The 16,265-nt window shown below is 37.1% G+C and overlaps 1 protein-coding gene across 1 annotated transcript; it reads left to right on the top strand.

The window, feature by feature from the left end:
• Positions 1 to 9,846: 9,846 nt before the first annotated feature.
• LOC311491513 (receptor-type tyrosine-protein phosphatase eta-like) lies at positions 9,847 to 15,761 on the top strand (the record flags this gene model as incomplete). The annotated part of the gene is made up of 9 exons (XM_084549448.1): positions 9,847 to 9,885; positions 11,049 to 11,205; positions 11,724 to 11,845; positions 11,900 to 11,981; positions 12,484 to 12,741; positions 13,257 to 13,514; positions 14,103 to 14,360; positions 14,631 to 14,888; positions 15,332 to 15,761. The coding sequence occupies 9 exons, from the start codon at positions 9,847 to 9,849 to the stop codon at positions 15,652 to 15,654; spliced, it is 1,755 nt and encodes a 584-aa protein (XP_084405574.1). The 3' UTR covers positions 15,655 to 15,761.
• Between the last annotated feature and the right edge of the window lie 504 nt (positions 15,762 to 16,265).

A 16,265-nucleotide genomic window follows, 5' to 3' on the forward strand; every position in this document is an offset into this window, starting at 1 on the left:
CACCCTTTCTTAGTTTTTGTGTTCCTTATCATCACCATCACATTTTTATCTATGGGGGATGCAAAATGGCATTGAAACAAAATACTTTACAAGCCAAAGGTATCATTTACACATCCTTTTTCTGTTTCAGCTCCTATAAACACAGGAAACTTCATATCATCAGGACAAAATGAGACCAGTATCACTCTGCAGTGGAATAATGTCAACAACAATGTCAGCTTTATTCTCCAGTTTAATGGTACAGAGACAAACATCGCAGCACCAACTGGAGATGGACCAGTAACTCACACAGTCTCATCTCTCACTGCTGGAACTAGATACACATTCACTCTCTTCTCTGTGTTTGAGAACGTCAGAAGCAGTGGATTACAACTTACAGCTGTCACTGGTAAGACAACAGACTTTTTATTTTTGCAGTTTTTTTTCTTATCTTCCCTCCAATTGTCTGAGGCCCCCCTAGTGCCCCCTGGCGGCCCCCACTTTGAAACCCACTGGTCGAGATTACTGCGCATCACCTCAGAACGACATCATGTTTCCTCATCAACTGTATCAGGTTACATAAGTGCTGTGAATGCTCAGTCCACATTTATGCAAAGGCTTACAAAACCTGGTTTGACCTCAAGATGGTGCCAATGAACTTCCCTCCAGAAATTCTACATGAAACATGACTCTTGTCCCTTATAGTTCACTGTAGTTTTAATAACCAGTGGCTGTGGGTTGCTGAAATCAATTTACTTTTCATTTTCTGTTTCAGCTCCTCAAAACACAGATAACTTCATATCATCAGGACAAAATGAGACCAGTATCACTCTGCAGTGGAATAAAGTCAACAACAGTGTCAGCTTTATTCTCCAGTTTAATGGTACAGAGACAAACTTCACAGCACCAACTGGAGATGGACCAGTAACTCACACAGTCTCATCGCTGACTGCTGGAACTATATACACATTCACTCTCTTCTCTGTGTTTGAGAACGTCAGAAGCAGTGGATTACAACTTATAGCTGTCACTGGTAAGATGCTTTTAAATAAGTGATTTATAGAAAACATGCATACTAAATAGAGTGGCAGTGTTTTTCAAAAACCAGTATACTGTATCAGTAACATTAGAGTATGTTTATGTGGGATGCAAAATGGATCCAATTTATTTATTACTGTTTTCTTGTCAAAACAATACGTTGTGTTTAATACAAAACATGGCAATTTAATCAAAGAGAAATAGAATACCTTGATCTTCGTTTTCCTCACATTTAGTAACCAAAGTGTCTAGATTTCATGCAAAATGTTCCCACTGTAAAAACAAATTACAAACTTGGGTAAAATTCACAGAAAGTGAATGTTTTCACTTTTCTTATTGTATCTCTTAAACGAAAATCTTGTATTTCATATAGTACGAGACAGTCTTTCTCAGTTTTTGTGTTCCTTATCATCACCATCACATTTTTATCTATGTGGGATGCAAAATGGCCCCAAAACAAAATACTTTACAAGCCAAAGGTGTCATTTACACATCCTTTTTCTGTTTCAGCTCCGTCAAACACAGGAAGCTTCAGATCATCAGGACAAAATGAGACCAGTATCACTCTGCAGTGGAATAAAGTCAACAACAATGTCAGCTTTATTCTCCAGTTTAATGGTACAGAGACAAACTTCGCAGCACCAACTGGAGATGGACCAGTAACTCACACAGTCTCATTGCTCACTGCTGGAACTAGATACACATTCACTCTCTTCTCTGTGTTTGGGAACGTCAGAAGCAGTGGATTACAAATTACAGCTGTCACTGGTAAGACAACAGACTCCACTAGTCTAGATTACTGTACATCACCTCAGAACAACATCATAAGTTTACTCATTAACTGTATCAGGTTACATAAGAGCTGTGAATGCTCAGTCCACATTTATGCAAAGGTTTACAAAAACTGGTTTGACCTCAAGATGGCGCCAGTGAACTTCCCTCCAGACATTCTACATGAAACATGACTCTTGCCCCTCATAGTTCACTACAGTTTTAATAACCAGTGGCTGTGGGTTGCTGAAATCAATTTACTTTTCATATTCTGTTTCAGCTCCTCAAAACACAGATAACTTCAGATCATCAGGACAAAATGAGACCAGTATCACTCTGCAGTGGAATAAAGTCAACAACAGTGACTTCTTTACTCTCCAGTTTAATGGTACAGAGATAAACATCACAGCACCAGCAACTCACACAGTCTCATCTCTCTCTGCTGGAACTACATACACATTCACTCTCTTCTCTGTGTTTGGGAACGTCAGAAGCAGTGGATTACAACTTACAGCTGCCACAGGTGAGATATTTGTACAATATCTGATTGACAAAAGACATGAAAAAGGATAGACAAGCAGTGTTTTTCAAGACCTATTTTTCATATGTATGATCAGCATTAGATTTTATTCATGTGGGATGCAAAATGTACCCCAGTCTTTTGATTTGATTTGATCTGTTTTTAAACACAAAATGTTATGTTTAATACAAAACATGACAGTTTCATCAAGGAGAAGTAGAATTCTTAATTTTATGTTTATTTCTCAGTCAGTATCAGATTTCATCCAAGTTGTATGGACAATGAACACCCTGTAAGATATGCATGAACTAAGGTTGAATTCACAGAAATTCAGTATTCAGATAAATGTTTTCCCCTTTCCCTGTTTCTGTTGCATACACCTACGTTTTTTTGTTGTTGTTGTTGTTCAAATATTTGAAAACAGTCAAATAGAAGACATTTTTTCTGAATTTTTGTATTTATCTGGGATGCAAAATGGATCCATTATAAACAACTTTACAGGCCAAATTTTGGGTCCATTTCTTTTGATGAATGTTTTCACTTTTCTCTTTCTGTTTCAGCTCCTCAAAACACAGATAACTTCAGATCATCAGGACAAAATGAGACCAGTATCACTCTGCAGTGGAATAAAGTCAACAACAATGTCAGCTTTATTCTCCAGTTTAATGGTACAGAGACACAAATCAGTGCACCAACTGGAGATGGACCAGTAACTCACACAGTCTCATCTCTCACTGCTGGAACTATATACACATTCACTCTCTTCTCTGTGTTTGAGAACGTCAGAAGCAGTGGATTACAAATTACAGCTGTCACTGGTAAGACAACAGACTCCACTAGTCTAGATTACTGTATATCACCTCAGAACAACATCACAAGTTTCCTCATTAACTGTATCAGGTTACATAAGTGCTGTGAATGCTCAGTCCACATTTATGCAAGGGCTTACAACAACTGGTTTGACCTCAAGATGGTGCCAGTGAACTTCCCTCCATGAATTCTACATGAAACATGACTCTTGTCCCTTGTAGTTCACTGTAGTTTTAATTACCAGTGGCTGTGGGTTGCTGAAATCAATTTAATTTTCATTTTCTGTTTCAGCTGCTCAAAACACAGTTAACTTTAGATCATCAGGACAAAATGAGACCAGTATCACTCTGCAGTGGAATAAAGTCAACAACAATGTCAGCTTTATTCTCCAGTTTAATGGTACAGAAACAAACATTGCAGCTCCAACTGGAGATGGACCAGTAACTCACACAGTCTCATCTCTCACTGCTGGAACTACATACACATTCACTCTCTTCTCTGTGTTTGAGAACACCAGAAGCAGTGGATTACAACTTACAGCTGTCACTGGTAAGATGCTTTTGAATAAGTGATTTATAGAAAACATGAATAAAAATAGGGTGGCAGTATTTTTCAGAAATGTGTATTCTGTATCACCAACATTAGAGTTTGTTTATGTGGGATCCAAAATGGATCGAATTAATTTATTACTGTTTTCTTGTCAAACAAATACATTGTGTTTAATACAAAACATGGCAATTTGATCTAAGAGGAATAAAATATCTTGATTTTAGTTTTCCTCACATTCAGCATGAAAATTGTCTACAGTGGATGCAAAATGTTCCCACTGTAAATCAAATTGTAAACTCGGGTAAAATTCACAGAAAGTGAATGTTTTGACTTTTCTTATTCTATCTCTTAGACAAAAATCTTGTATTTCATAAAGTAGGAGACACCCTTTCTTAGTTTTTGTGTTCCTTATCATCACCATCACATTTTTATCTATGGGGGATGCAAAATGGCATTGAAACAAAATACTTTACAAGCCAAAGGTATCATTTACACATCCTTTTTCTGTTTCAGCTCCTATAAACACAGGAAACTTCATATCATCAGGACAAAATGAGACCAGTATCACTCTGCAGTGGAATAAAGTCAACAACAATGTCAGCTTTATTCTCCAGTTTAATGGTACAGAGACAAACATCGCAGCACCAACTGGAGATGGACCAGTAACTCACACAGTCTCATCTCTCACTGCTGGAACTAGATACACATTCACTCTCTTCTCTGTGTTTGAGAACGTCAGAAGCACTGGATTACAACTTACAGCTGTCACTGGTAAGACAACAGACTTTTTATTTTTGCAGTTTTTTTTCTTATCTTCCCTCCAATTGTCTGAGGCCCCCCTAGTGCCCCCTGGCGGCCCCCACTTTGAAACCCACTGGTCGAGATTACTGCGCATCACCTCAGAACGACATCATGTTTCCTCATCAACTGTATCAGGTTACATAAGTGCTGTGAATGCTCAGTCCACATTTATGCAAAGGCTTACAAAACCTGGTTTGACCTCAAGATGGTGCCAATGAACTTCCCTCCAGAAATTCTACATGAAACATGACTCTTGTCCCTTATAGTTCACTGTAGTTTTAATAACCAGTGGCTGTGGGTTGCTGAAATCAATTTACTTTTCATTTTCTGTTTCAGCTCCTCAAAACACAGATAACTTCATATCATCAGGACAAAATGAGACCAGTATCACTCTGCAGTGGAATAAAGTCAACAACAGTGTCAGCTTTATTCTCCAGTTTAATGGTACAGAGACAAACTTCACAGCACCAACTGGAGATGGACCAGTAACTCACACAGTCTCATCGCTGACTGCTGGAACTATATACACATTCACTCTCTTCTCTGTGTTTGAGAACGTCAGAAGCAGTGGATTACAACTTATAGCTGTCACTGGTAAGATGCTTTTAAATACGTGATTTATAGAAAACATGCATACTAAATAGAGTGGCAGTGTTTTTCAAAAACCAGTATACTGTATCAGTAACATTAGAGTATGTTTATGTGGGATGCAAAATGGATCCAATTTATTTATTACTGTTTTCTTGTCAAAACAATACGTTGTGTTTAATACAAAACATGGCAATTTAATCAAAGAGAAATAGAATACCTTGATCTTCGTTTTCCTCACATTTAGGAACCAAAGCGTCTAGATTTCATGCAAAATGTTCCCACTGTAAAAACAAATTACAAACTTGGGTAAAATTCACAGAAAGTGAATGTTTTCACTTTTCTTATTGTATCTCTTAAACGAAAATCTTGTATTTCATATAGTACGAGACAGTCTTTCTCAGTTTTTGTGTTCCTTATCATCACCATCACATTTTTATCTATGTGGGATGCAAAATGGCCCCAAAACAAAATACTTTACAAGCCAAAGGTGTCATTTACACATCCTTTTTCTGTTTCAGCTCCGTCAAACACAGGAAGCTTCAGATCATCAGGACAAAATGAGACCAGTATCACTCTGCAGTGGAATAAAGTCAACAACAATGTCAGCTTTATTCTCCAGTTTAATGGTACAGAGACAAACTTCGCAGCACCAACTGGAGATGGACCAGTAACTCACACAGTCTCATCTCTCACTGCTGGAACTAGATACACATTCACTCTCTTCTCTGTGTTTGGGAACGTCAGAAGCAGTGGATTACAAATTACAGCTGTCACTGGTAAGACAACAGACTCCACTAGTCTAGATTTCTGTACATCACCTCAGAACAACATCATAAGTTTACTCATTAACTGTATCAGGTTACATAAGAGCTGTGAATGCTCAGTCCACATTTATGCAAAGGTTTACAAAAACTGGTTTGACCTCAAGATGGCGCCAGTGAACTTCCCTCCAGAAATTCTACATGAAACATGACTCTTGTCCCTCATAGTTCACTACAGTTTTAATAACCAGTGGCTGTGGGTTGCTGAAATCAATTTACTTTTCATATTCTGTTTCAGCTCCTCAAAACACAGATAACTTCAGATCATCAGGACAAAATGAGACCAGTATCACTCTGCAGTGGAATAAAGTCAACAACAGTGACTTCTTTACTCTCCAGTTTAATGGTACAGAGATAAACATCACAGCACCAGCAACTCACACAGTCTCATCTCTCTCTGCTGGAACTACATACACATTCACTCTCTTCTCTGTGTTTGGGAACGTCAGAAGCAGTGGATTACAACTTACAGCTGCCACAGGTGAGATATTTGTACAATATCTGATTGACAAAAGACATGAAAAAGGATAGACAAGCAGTGTTTTTCAAGACCTATTTTTCATATGTATGATCAGCATTAGATTTTATTCATGTGGGATGCAAAATGTACCCCAGTCTTTTGATTTGATTTGATCTGTTTTTAAACACAAAATGTTATGTTTAATACAAAACATGACAGTTTCATCAAGGAGAAGTAGAATTCTTAATTTTATGTTTATTTCTCAGTCAGTATCAGATTTCATCCAAGTTGTATGGACAATGAACACCCTATAAGATATGCATGAACTAAGGTTGAATTCACAGAAATTCAGTATTCAGATAAATGTTTTCCCCTTTCCCTGTTTCTGTTGCATACACCTACGTTTTTTTGTTGTTGTTGTTGTTCAAATATTTGAAAACAGTCAAATAGAAGACATTTTTTCTGAATTTTTGTATTTATCTGGGATGCAAAATGGATCCATTATAAACAACTTTACAGGCCAAATTTTGGGTCCATTTCTTTTGATGAATGTTTTCACTTTTCTCTTTCTGTTTCAGCTCCTCAAAACACAGATAACTTCAGATCATCAGGACAAAATGAGACCAGTATCACTCTGCAGTGGAATAAAGTCAACAACAATGTCAGCTTTATTCTCCAGTTTAATGGTACAGAGACACAAATCAGTGCACCAACTGGAGATGGACCAGTAACTCACACAGTCTCATCTCTCACTGCTGGAACTAGATACACATTCACTCTCTTCTCTGTGTTTGAGAACGTCAGAAGCAGTGGATTACAAATTACAGCTGTCACTGGTAAGACAACAGACTCCACTAGTCTAGATTACTGTATATCACCTCAGAACAACATCACAAGTTTCCTCATTAACTGTATCAGGTTACATAAGTGCTGTGAATGCTCAGTCCACATTTATGCAAGGGCTTACAACAACTGGTTTGACCTCAAGATGGTGCCAGTGAACTTCCCTCCATGAATTCTACATGAAACATGACTCTTGTCCCTTGTAGTTCACTGTAGTTTTAATTACCAGTGGCTGTGGGTTGCTGAAATCAATTTAATTTTCATTTTCTGTTTCAGCTGCTCAAAACACAGTTAACTTTAGATCATCAGGACAAAATGAGACCAGTATCACTCTGCAGTGGAATAAAGTCAACAACAATGTCAGCTTTATTCTCCAGTTTAATGGTACAGAAACAAACATTGCAGCTCCAACTGGAGATGGACCAGTAACTCACACAGTCTCATCTCTCACTGCTGGAACTACATACACATTCACTCTCTTCTCTGTGTTTGAGAACACCAGAAGCAGTGGATTACAATTTACAGCTGTCACTGGTAAGATGCTTTTGAATAAGTGATTTATAGAAAACATGAATAAAAATAGGGTGGCAGTATTTTTCAGAAATGTGTATTCTGTATCACCAACATTAGAGTTTGTTTATGTGGGATCCAAAATGGATCGAATTAATTTATTACTGTTTTCTTGTCAAACAAATACATTGTGTTTAATACAAAACATGGCAATTTGATCTAAGAGGAATAAAATATCTTGATTTTAGTTTTCCTCACATTCAGCATGAAAATTGTCTACAGTGGATGCAAAATGTTCCCACTGTAAATCAAATTGTAAACTCGGGTAAAATTCACAGAAAGTGAATGTTTTGACTTTTCTTATTCTATCTCTCAGACAAAAATCTTGTATTTCATAAAGTAGGAGACACCCTTTCTTAGTTTTTGTGTTCCTTATCATCACCATCACATTTTTATCCATGGGGGATGCAAAATGGCATTGAAACAAAATACTTTACAAGCCAAAGGTGTCATTTACACATCCTTTTTCTGTTTCAGCTCCTATAAACACAGGAAACTTCATATCATCAGGACAAAATGAGACCAGTATCACTCTGCAGTGGAATAAAGTCAACAACAATGTCAGCTTTATTCTCCAGTTTAATGGTACAGAGACAAACATCGCAGCACCAACTGGAGATGAACCAGTAACTCACACAGTCTCATCTCTCACTGCTGGAACTAGATACACATTCACTCTCTTCTCTGTGTTTGAGAACGTCAGAAGCACTGGATTACAACTTACAGCTGTCACTGGTAAGACAACAGACTTTTTATTTTTGCATTTTTTTTTCTTATCTTCCCTCCAATTGTCTGAGGCCCCCCTAGTGCCCCCTGGCGGCCCCCACTTTGAAAACCACTGGTCGAGATTACTGCACATCACCTCAGAACGACATCATGTTTCCTCATCAACTGTATCAGGTTACATAAGTGCTGTGAATGCTCAGTCCACATTTATGCAAAGGCTTACAAAACCTGGTTTGACCTCAAGATGGTGCCAATGAACTTCCCTCCAGAAATTCTACATGAAACATGACTCTTGTCCCTTATAGTTCACTGTAGTTTTAATAACCAGTGGCTGTGGGTTGCTGAAATCAATTTACTTTTCATTTTCTGTTTCAGCTCCTCAAAACACAGATAACTTCATATCATCAGGACAAAATGAGACCAGTATCACTCTGCAGTGGAATAAAGTCAACAACAGTGTCAGCTTTATTCTCCAGTTTAATGGTACAGAGACAAACTTCACAGCACCAACTGGAGATGGACCAGTAACTCACACAGTCTCATCGCTGACTGCTGGAACTATATACACATTCACTCTCTTCTCTGTGTTTGAGAACGTCAGAAGCAGTGGATTACAACTTATAGCTGTCACTGGTAAGATGCTTTTAAATACGTGATTTATAGAAAACATGCATACTAAATAGAGTGGCAGTGTTTTTCAAAAACCAGTATACTGTATCAGTAACATTAGAGTATGTTTATGTGGGATGCAAAATGGATCCAATTTATTTATTACTGTTTTCTTGTCAAAACAATACGTTGTGTTTAATACAAAACATGGCAATTTAATCAAAGAGAAATAGAATACCTTGATCTTCGTTTTCCTCACATTTAGGAACCAAAGCGTCTAGATTTCATGCAAAATGTTCCCACTGTAAAAACAAATTACAAACTTGGGTAAAATTCACAGAAAGTGAATGTTTTCACTTTTCTTATTGTATCTCTTAAACGAAAATCTTGTATTTCATATAGTACGAGACAGTCTTTCTCAGTTTTTGTGTTCCTTATCATCACCATCACATTTTTATCTATGTGGGATGCAAAATGGCCCCAAAACAAAATACTTTACAAGCCAAAGGTGTCATTTACACATCCTTTTTCTGTTTCAGCTCCGTCAAACACAGGAAGCTTCAGATCATCAGGACAAAATGAGACCAGTATCACTCTGCAGTGGAATAAAGTCAACAACAATGTCAGCTTTATTCTCCAGTTTAATGGTACAGAAACAAACATCGCAGGACCAACTGGAGATGGACCAGTAACTCACACAGTCTCATCTCTCACTGCTGGAACTACATACACATTCACTCTCTTCTCTGTGTTTGAGAATGCCAGAAGCAGTGGATTACAACTTGCAGCTGTCACTGGTAAGACAACAGACTCCAGTCCTCTAGATTACTGTACATCACCTCAGAACAACATCACAAGTTTCCTCATTAACTGTATCAGGTTACATAAGTACTGTGAATGCTCAATCCACATTTATGCAAAGGCTTACAAAAACTGGTTTGACCTCAAGATGGTGTCAATGAACTTCCCTCCATGAATTCTACATGAAACATGACTCTTGTCCCTTGTAGTTCACTGTAATTTTAATAACCAGTGGCTGTGGGTTGCTGAAATCAATTTACTTTTCATTTTCTGTTTCAGCTCCTCAAAATACGGTTAACTTCAAATCATCAGGACAAAATGAGACCAGTATCACTCTGCAGTGGAATAAAGTCAACAACAATGTCAGCTTTATTCTCCAGTTTAATGGTACAGAAACAAACATTGCAGCACCAACTGGAGATGGACCAGTGACTCACACAGTCTCATTGCTCACTGCTGGAACTAGATACACATTCACTCTCTTCTCTGTGTTTGAGAACGCCAGAAGCAGTGGATTACAACTTACAGCAGTCACTGGTAAGATGATTTTAAGATAAGGGATTCATAGAAAACATCACATATTGAATAAAGTTGCAGTGTTTTTCAAAAACCTGTATTCTGTATCACCAACATTCGACTTTCTTTATGTGGGATTCAAAATGGACCCAATTTGATTATTGTTTTTCCTGCCAAACTAATATATTATGTTTAATACAAAACATGGCAGTTTGATCAAAGAGAAGAAAAATATCTTGATCATAATTTTCCTCACATTCAGCATCAGAATTGTTAAGGTTGGGATCAAAATGTTCCCACTGTTAAAAAAAAATTATAAGCTCAGGTAAAGTTCACAGAAAGTGAATGTTTTCCATTTTTTTATTCTGTCTCTTCAACAAAAATCTTGTATTTCATAAAGTAGGAGAAACTCTTTCTTAGTTTTTGTGTTCCTCATCATCACCATCACATTTTATCTATGTGGCATGCAAAATGGACCCAAATCAAAAGAGTTCACAGGCCAAAGGTGTCGTTTACAGAAATGTGTTCTTTTTCTGTTTCAGCTCCTTCAAACACAGGAAGCTTCATATCATCAGGACAAAATGAGACCAGTATCACTCTGCAGTGGAATAAAGTCAACAACAATGTCAGCTTTATTCTCCAGTTTAATGGTACAGTGACAAACATTGCAGCACCAACTGGAGATGGACCAGTAACTCACACAGTCTCATCGCTGACTGCTGGAACTACATACACATTCACTCTCTTCTCTGTGTTTGAGAACGTCAGAAGCAGTGGATTACAACTTACAGCAGTCACCGGTAAGATGTTTCTAAGACAAGGGATTCATAGAAAATATGAATACTGAATAGAGGGGCAGTCTTTCAAAAACCTTTATTCTATATCACCAACATTGTAATTTATTTATGTGGGATGCAAAATGGACCCAATTTATTTACAGTTTTTTCCTGTCAAACAAATATGTTATGTGTAACAGAAAACATGACAATTTGATCATAGAGAAGTAGAATATCTTGATCTTAGTTTATCACACATTCAGCATCAGAATTGTCAAGGTTCAGTTCAAGACCTTCCTACTATAAAAGAAGTCATAACCTCAGGAAAAAATTAACAGAAAGTCAATGTTTTCACTTGCCTTATGTTATTTCTTTAACAACAATCTTTTATTTCATACAGTAGGAGACACTCTTTCTCATGTTTTGAGTTCCTTATCATCACCATCAAACTTTATCTATGTGGGATGCAAAATGGACCCAAAACAAAACACTTCACAGGCCAAAGGTCTCATTCACAGAAATGTGTTCTTTTTCGGTTTCAGCCCCTTCAAACACAGGAAGCTTCAGATCATCAGGACAAAATGAGACCAGTATCACTCTGCAGTGGAATAAAGTCAACAACAATGTCAGCTTTATTCTCCAGTTTAATGGTGCAGAGACAAACATCGCAGCACCAACTGGAGATGGACCAGTAACTCACACAGTCTCATCTCTCACTGCTGGAACTAGATACACATTCACTCTCTTCTCTGTGTTTGAGAACGTCAGAAGCAGTGGATTACAACTTACAGCAGTCACTGGTAAGACGCTTTTAAGATTAGGTATTCATAGAAAATATGAACACTGTGTAGAGTGGGAGAATTTTTCAAAACCCTGTTTTCTGTATAACTAACATTAGAATTTATATATATGGGATTCAAAATGGACCCAATTTATTTATTACTGTTCCTTCTCAAACAAATGCGTTACGTTTAATACAAAACATGGCAATTTGATCAAAGAGAAATAGAATATCTTGATCTTAGTTTTCCTCGCATTCAGCACCAGAATTAAGGTTGGGTTTGAAATGTTCCCACTGTAAAAGAAGTTATGAACTCAGGTAAAATTCACAGAAAGTGAATGTTGTCACTTCCCTTATTCTATTTCTTAAACAAGAACTTTGTATTTTATGTAGTAGAAGACACTCTTTCTTATGTTTTGTGTGCCTTATCATCACATTTTATCTATGTGGGATGTAAAATGGACCCAAACTAAAAGATTTCACAGGCCTCATTTACAGAAATGTGTTCTTTTTTGTTACAGCTCCTTCAAACACAGGAAGCTTCATATCATCAGCACAAAATGAGACGAGTATCACTCTGCAGTGGCATAGAGTCAACAACAATGTCAGTTTTATTCTCCAGTTTAATGGTACAGAGACAAACTTCGCAGCACCAACTGGAGATGGACCAGTAACTCACACAGTCACATCTCTCACTGCTGGAACTAGATACACATTCACTCTCTTTTATGTGTTTGAGAACGTCAGAAGCAGTGGATTACAACTCATAGCTGTCACTGGTAAGATATTTTTATTGTAAGTGATTCACAGAAAACATGACATCTTGAGAAAAGTAACAGTATTTTTCAAAAACCTGTGTTCCGTAAAACGAACATTAGAATTTATATATGTGGGATTCAAAATGGACTCAATTTATTTATTGTTTTATTCTTGTCAAACAAATATGTTACGTTTAATACAAAACATGGCAATTTGATCAAAGAGAAATAGAATATCTTGATCTTCGTTTTCCTCGCATTCAGCATCAGCATTGTTAAGGTTGGATTCAAAATCTTCCCACTGTAAAAGAAGTTATGAACTCAGGTAAAATTCACAGAACGTGAATGTTTTCACTTTCCTTATTCTATTTCTTAAACAAAAACTTTGTATTTTATGTAGTAGAAGACACTCTTTCTTAGTTTTTGTGTTCCTTATCATCACATTTTATCTATGTGGGATGCAGAATGCAACCAAAATAAAAGACTTCACAGGCCAAAGGTGTCGTTTACAGAAATGTGTTCTTTTTCTGTTTCAGCTCCTTCAAACACAGATAACTTCATATCATCAGGACAAAATGAGACCAGTATCACTCTGCAGTGGAATAAAGTCAACAACAATGTCAGCTTTATTCTCCAGTTTAATGGTACAGAGACAAACTTCGCAGCACCAACTGGAGATGGACCAGTAACTCACACAGTCTCATCTCTCTCTGCTGGAACTACATACACATTCACTCTCTTCTCTGTGTTTGAGAACGTCAGAAGCAGTGGATTACAAATTACAGCTGTCAGTGGTAAGATAACAGACCCCACTAATCTAGATTATTTTTTGTGATATCTGTGTGATATCTGTGTGACAGAAGATATGAAAATGGAAAGAGCAGCAGTCTTTTTCAAGACCTCTATTCCGTATGTATGATCAGAATTCGATTTTATTCATGTGGGATGCAAAATTTACCCCAGTCTTTTGATTTGATTGTTGATCTATTTTTGAACAAACATGTTTAATACAAAACATGACAGTTCCATCAAGGATAAGTAGAATTCTTAATTTTATGTTTATTTCTCTGTCAGTCTCAGATTTCATTCAAGTTATATGCAAAATGAACACCCTATAAGAAATTAATGAACTGAGAGAAAATTCACAGAAATTAAGTATTTAGATAAATGTTTTCCCTATTCCCGAACATGTTTCTATTGCTTCCACCAACATATTTTTTTTTGTTCAAATATTTAAAAAAACTCAGCTGAGTGGAGGCCATTTTTTCTGAATATTTTATTTATCTGGGATGCAAAATGGATCCAATGTTAAACAACTTTACAGGCCAAAGTTCTGGTCTGTTTCTTTACATAAATACTTTGACTTTTCTTTTTTGTTTCAGCTCCTCCAAACACAGGGAGCTTCAGATCATCAGGACAAAATGAGACCAGTATCACTTTGAGGTGGAATAAAGTCAACAACAATGTCAGCTTTATTCTCCAGTTTAATGGTACAGAGACGCAAATCAGTGCACCATCTGGAGATGGACCAGTAACTCACACAGTCTCATCTCTCACTGCTGGAACTATATACACATTCACTCTCTTCTCTGTGTTTGAGAACATCAGAAGCAGTGGATTACAACTTACAGCTGCCACTGGTAAGAAAACAGACTCCAGTCCTCTAGATTACTGTATATCACCTCAGAACGACATCATAAGTTTCCTCATTAACTGTATCAGGTTACATAAGTGCTGTGAATGCTCAGTCCACATTTGCAAAGGTTTACAAAAACTGGTCTGACCTAAAGAACTTCACTCCAGAAAATCTACATGAAACATGACTCTTGTCCCTTGTAGTTCACTGTAGTTTTTAACAAACAGTGGCTGTGGGTTGCTGAAATCAATTGACTTTTCTTTTTCTGTCATAGTTCCTCCAAACGCAGAACTCCTCAGATTAACAAGCCAAAACGAGACCAGTATCACTCTGCAGTGGAATAAAGTCAACAACAATGTCGGCTTTATTCTCCAGTTTAATGGTACAGAGATAAACATCGGAGCACCAGCTGGAGATGGACCAGTAACTCACACAGTTTCATCTCTCACTGCTGGAACTACATACACATTCACTCTCTTCTCTGTGACTGAGAACGTCAGAAGCAGTGGATTACAACTGACAGCAGTCACTGGTAAGGTTATTGTTGTTTTTTGAACGAAGCAAAACTAAGCAGGTTTGTTTGTACTAAAGAAAATATCCACTTAGCAAAAAAAGCATGCTTTTTACCTAGTGCGTCAAAAATGGCCATATACTATGAATAACAAGGCAACAATGAAGTTGTATCCATTGTGGTGACTGCAACAACTCAGTCAACAGCAGCTGGGGGCAGTAGTGGGTTTTAATTAACAACATTCTGAAGGTATGATTGGACACATCAATGGGAACAATTACATTGCTGTACATAGTAGTCAGTGGCAGTGATAGTAAACCATCAGAAGCAGTATGTATATGAAGCAGGCATAAAATACTACCTTTTGTGAGTAAGTGATGCTACAAAATACCTAAAAGGGGCAGGCATCATTTTTAGATGAAGACGGTGTTTATAAAACTCACTCTATTTCTTCTCTGTCTCAGCTCCTCCAAATGCAAGAAACTTCAGATCATCCAGACAAAATGAGACCAGTATCACTCTGCAGTGGAATAAAGTCAACAACAATGTCAGCTTTATTCTCCAGTTTAATGGTACAGAGACAAACATCGCAGCACCAACTGGAGATGGACCAATAACTTACACAGTCTCATCTCTCACTGCTGGAACTACATACACATTCACTCTCTTCTCTGTGTTTGAGAACGTCAGAAGCAGCGGAGTCAACGTTACTGTTGCTACAGGTAAGATATTTTACTTCATTAATGGGCACTCGTTCACACATGACAAATTACAGATGATGAATTAAAAATTTGTGTCGTACTGAAATGGTTTTGAGGTATTTGAACCTGGTCGCCATCAGCAGTAGCTCAAACTGGACGGCAAATAGCATTAATCAGAATCAAAAGTGTTGTTGTTAGGTATGGAAATCATTCCCCTTCCTCCTTCATGTGGTTAACACTGGCTTTTCAGTTTTCATGTTGTATTTCCTTGTTCCTTGTTTACGTGTCTGTTGCCTGGTTCTGTAAAGTCAATTTAATATTATAACTTGTTTTACTGTCACTAGCATTGTAGAGATTCCTATATGTTCAGGAAGTTATAAAATGGACTTTAATTCATCTTAACGTTTTCTTCTTTCCACGCAAACATCGCATCACCAACATCAAATATGACTCTGCTTCATACAACAAAAGGGCCTTGTAAGTATGCATCAGTTAGACTGACAGGATCCATTAATAATTTGTCATTATGATTAGAAACTGTCTTATTGTTTTCATATAACACCAGGGAATTTATACCTACTTTACAATTATCTTACTGCCTTCTCGAGAAACTACATATCGTTTTGGTAAAACTATGGATATTTAAATTATATTAAGTGTTATTGCTTCATGAATTTGTGTTAAAATATTTTTTTTT

This window comes from Chelon labrosus (assembly GCF_963514085.1).
Source record: "Chelon labrosus genome assembly, chromosome: 1".
Lineage (NCBI taxonomy): Eukaryota > Metazoa > Chordata > Actinopteri > Mugiliformes > Mugilidae > Chelon > Chelon labrosus.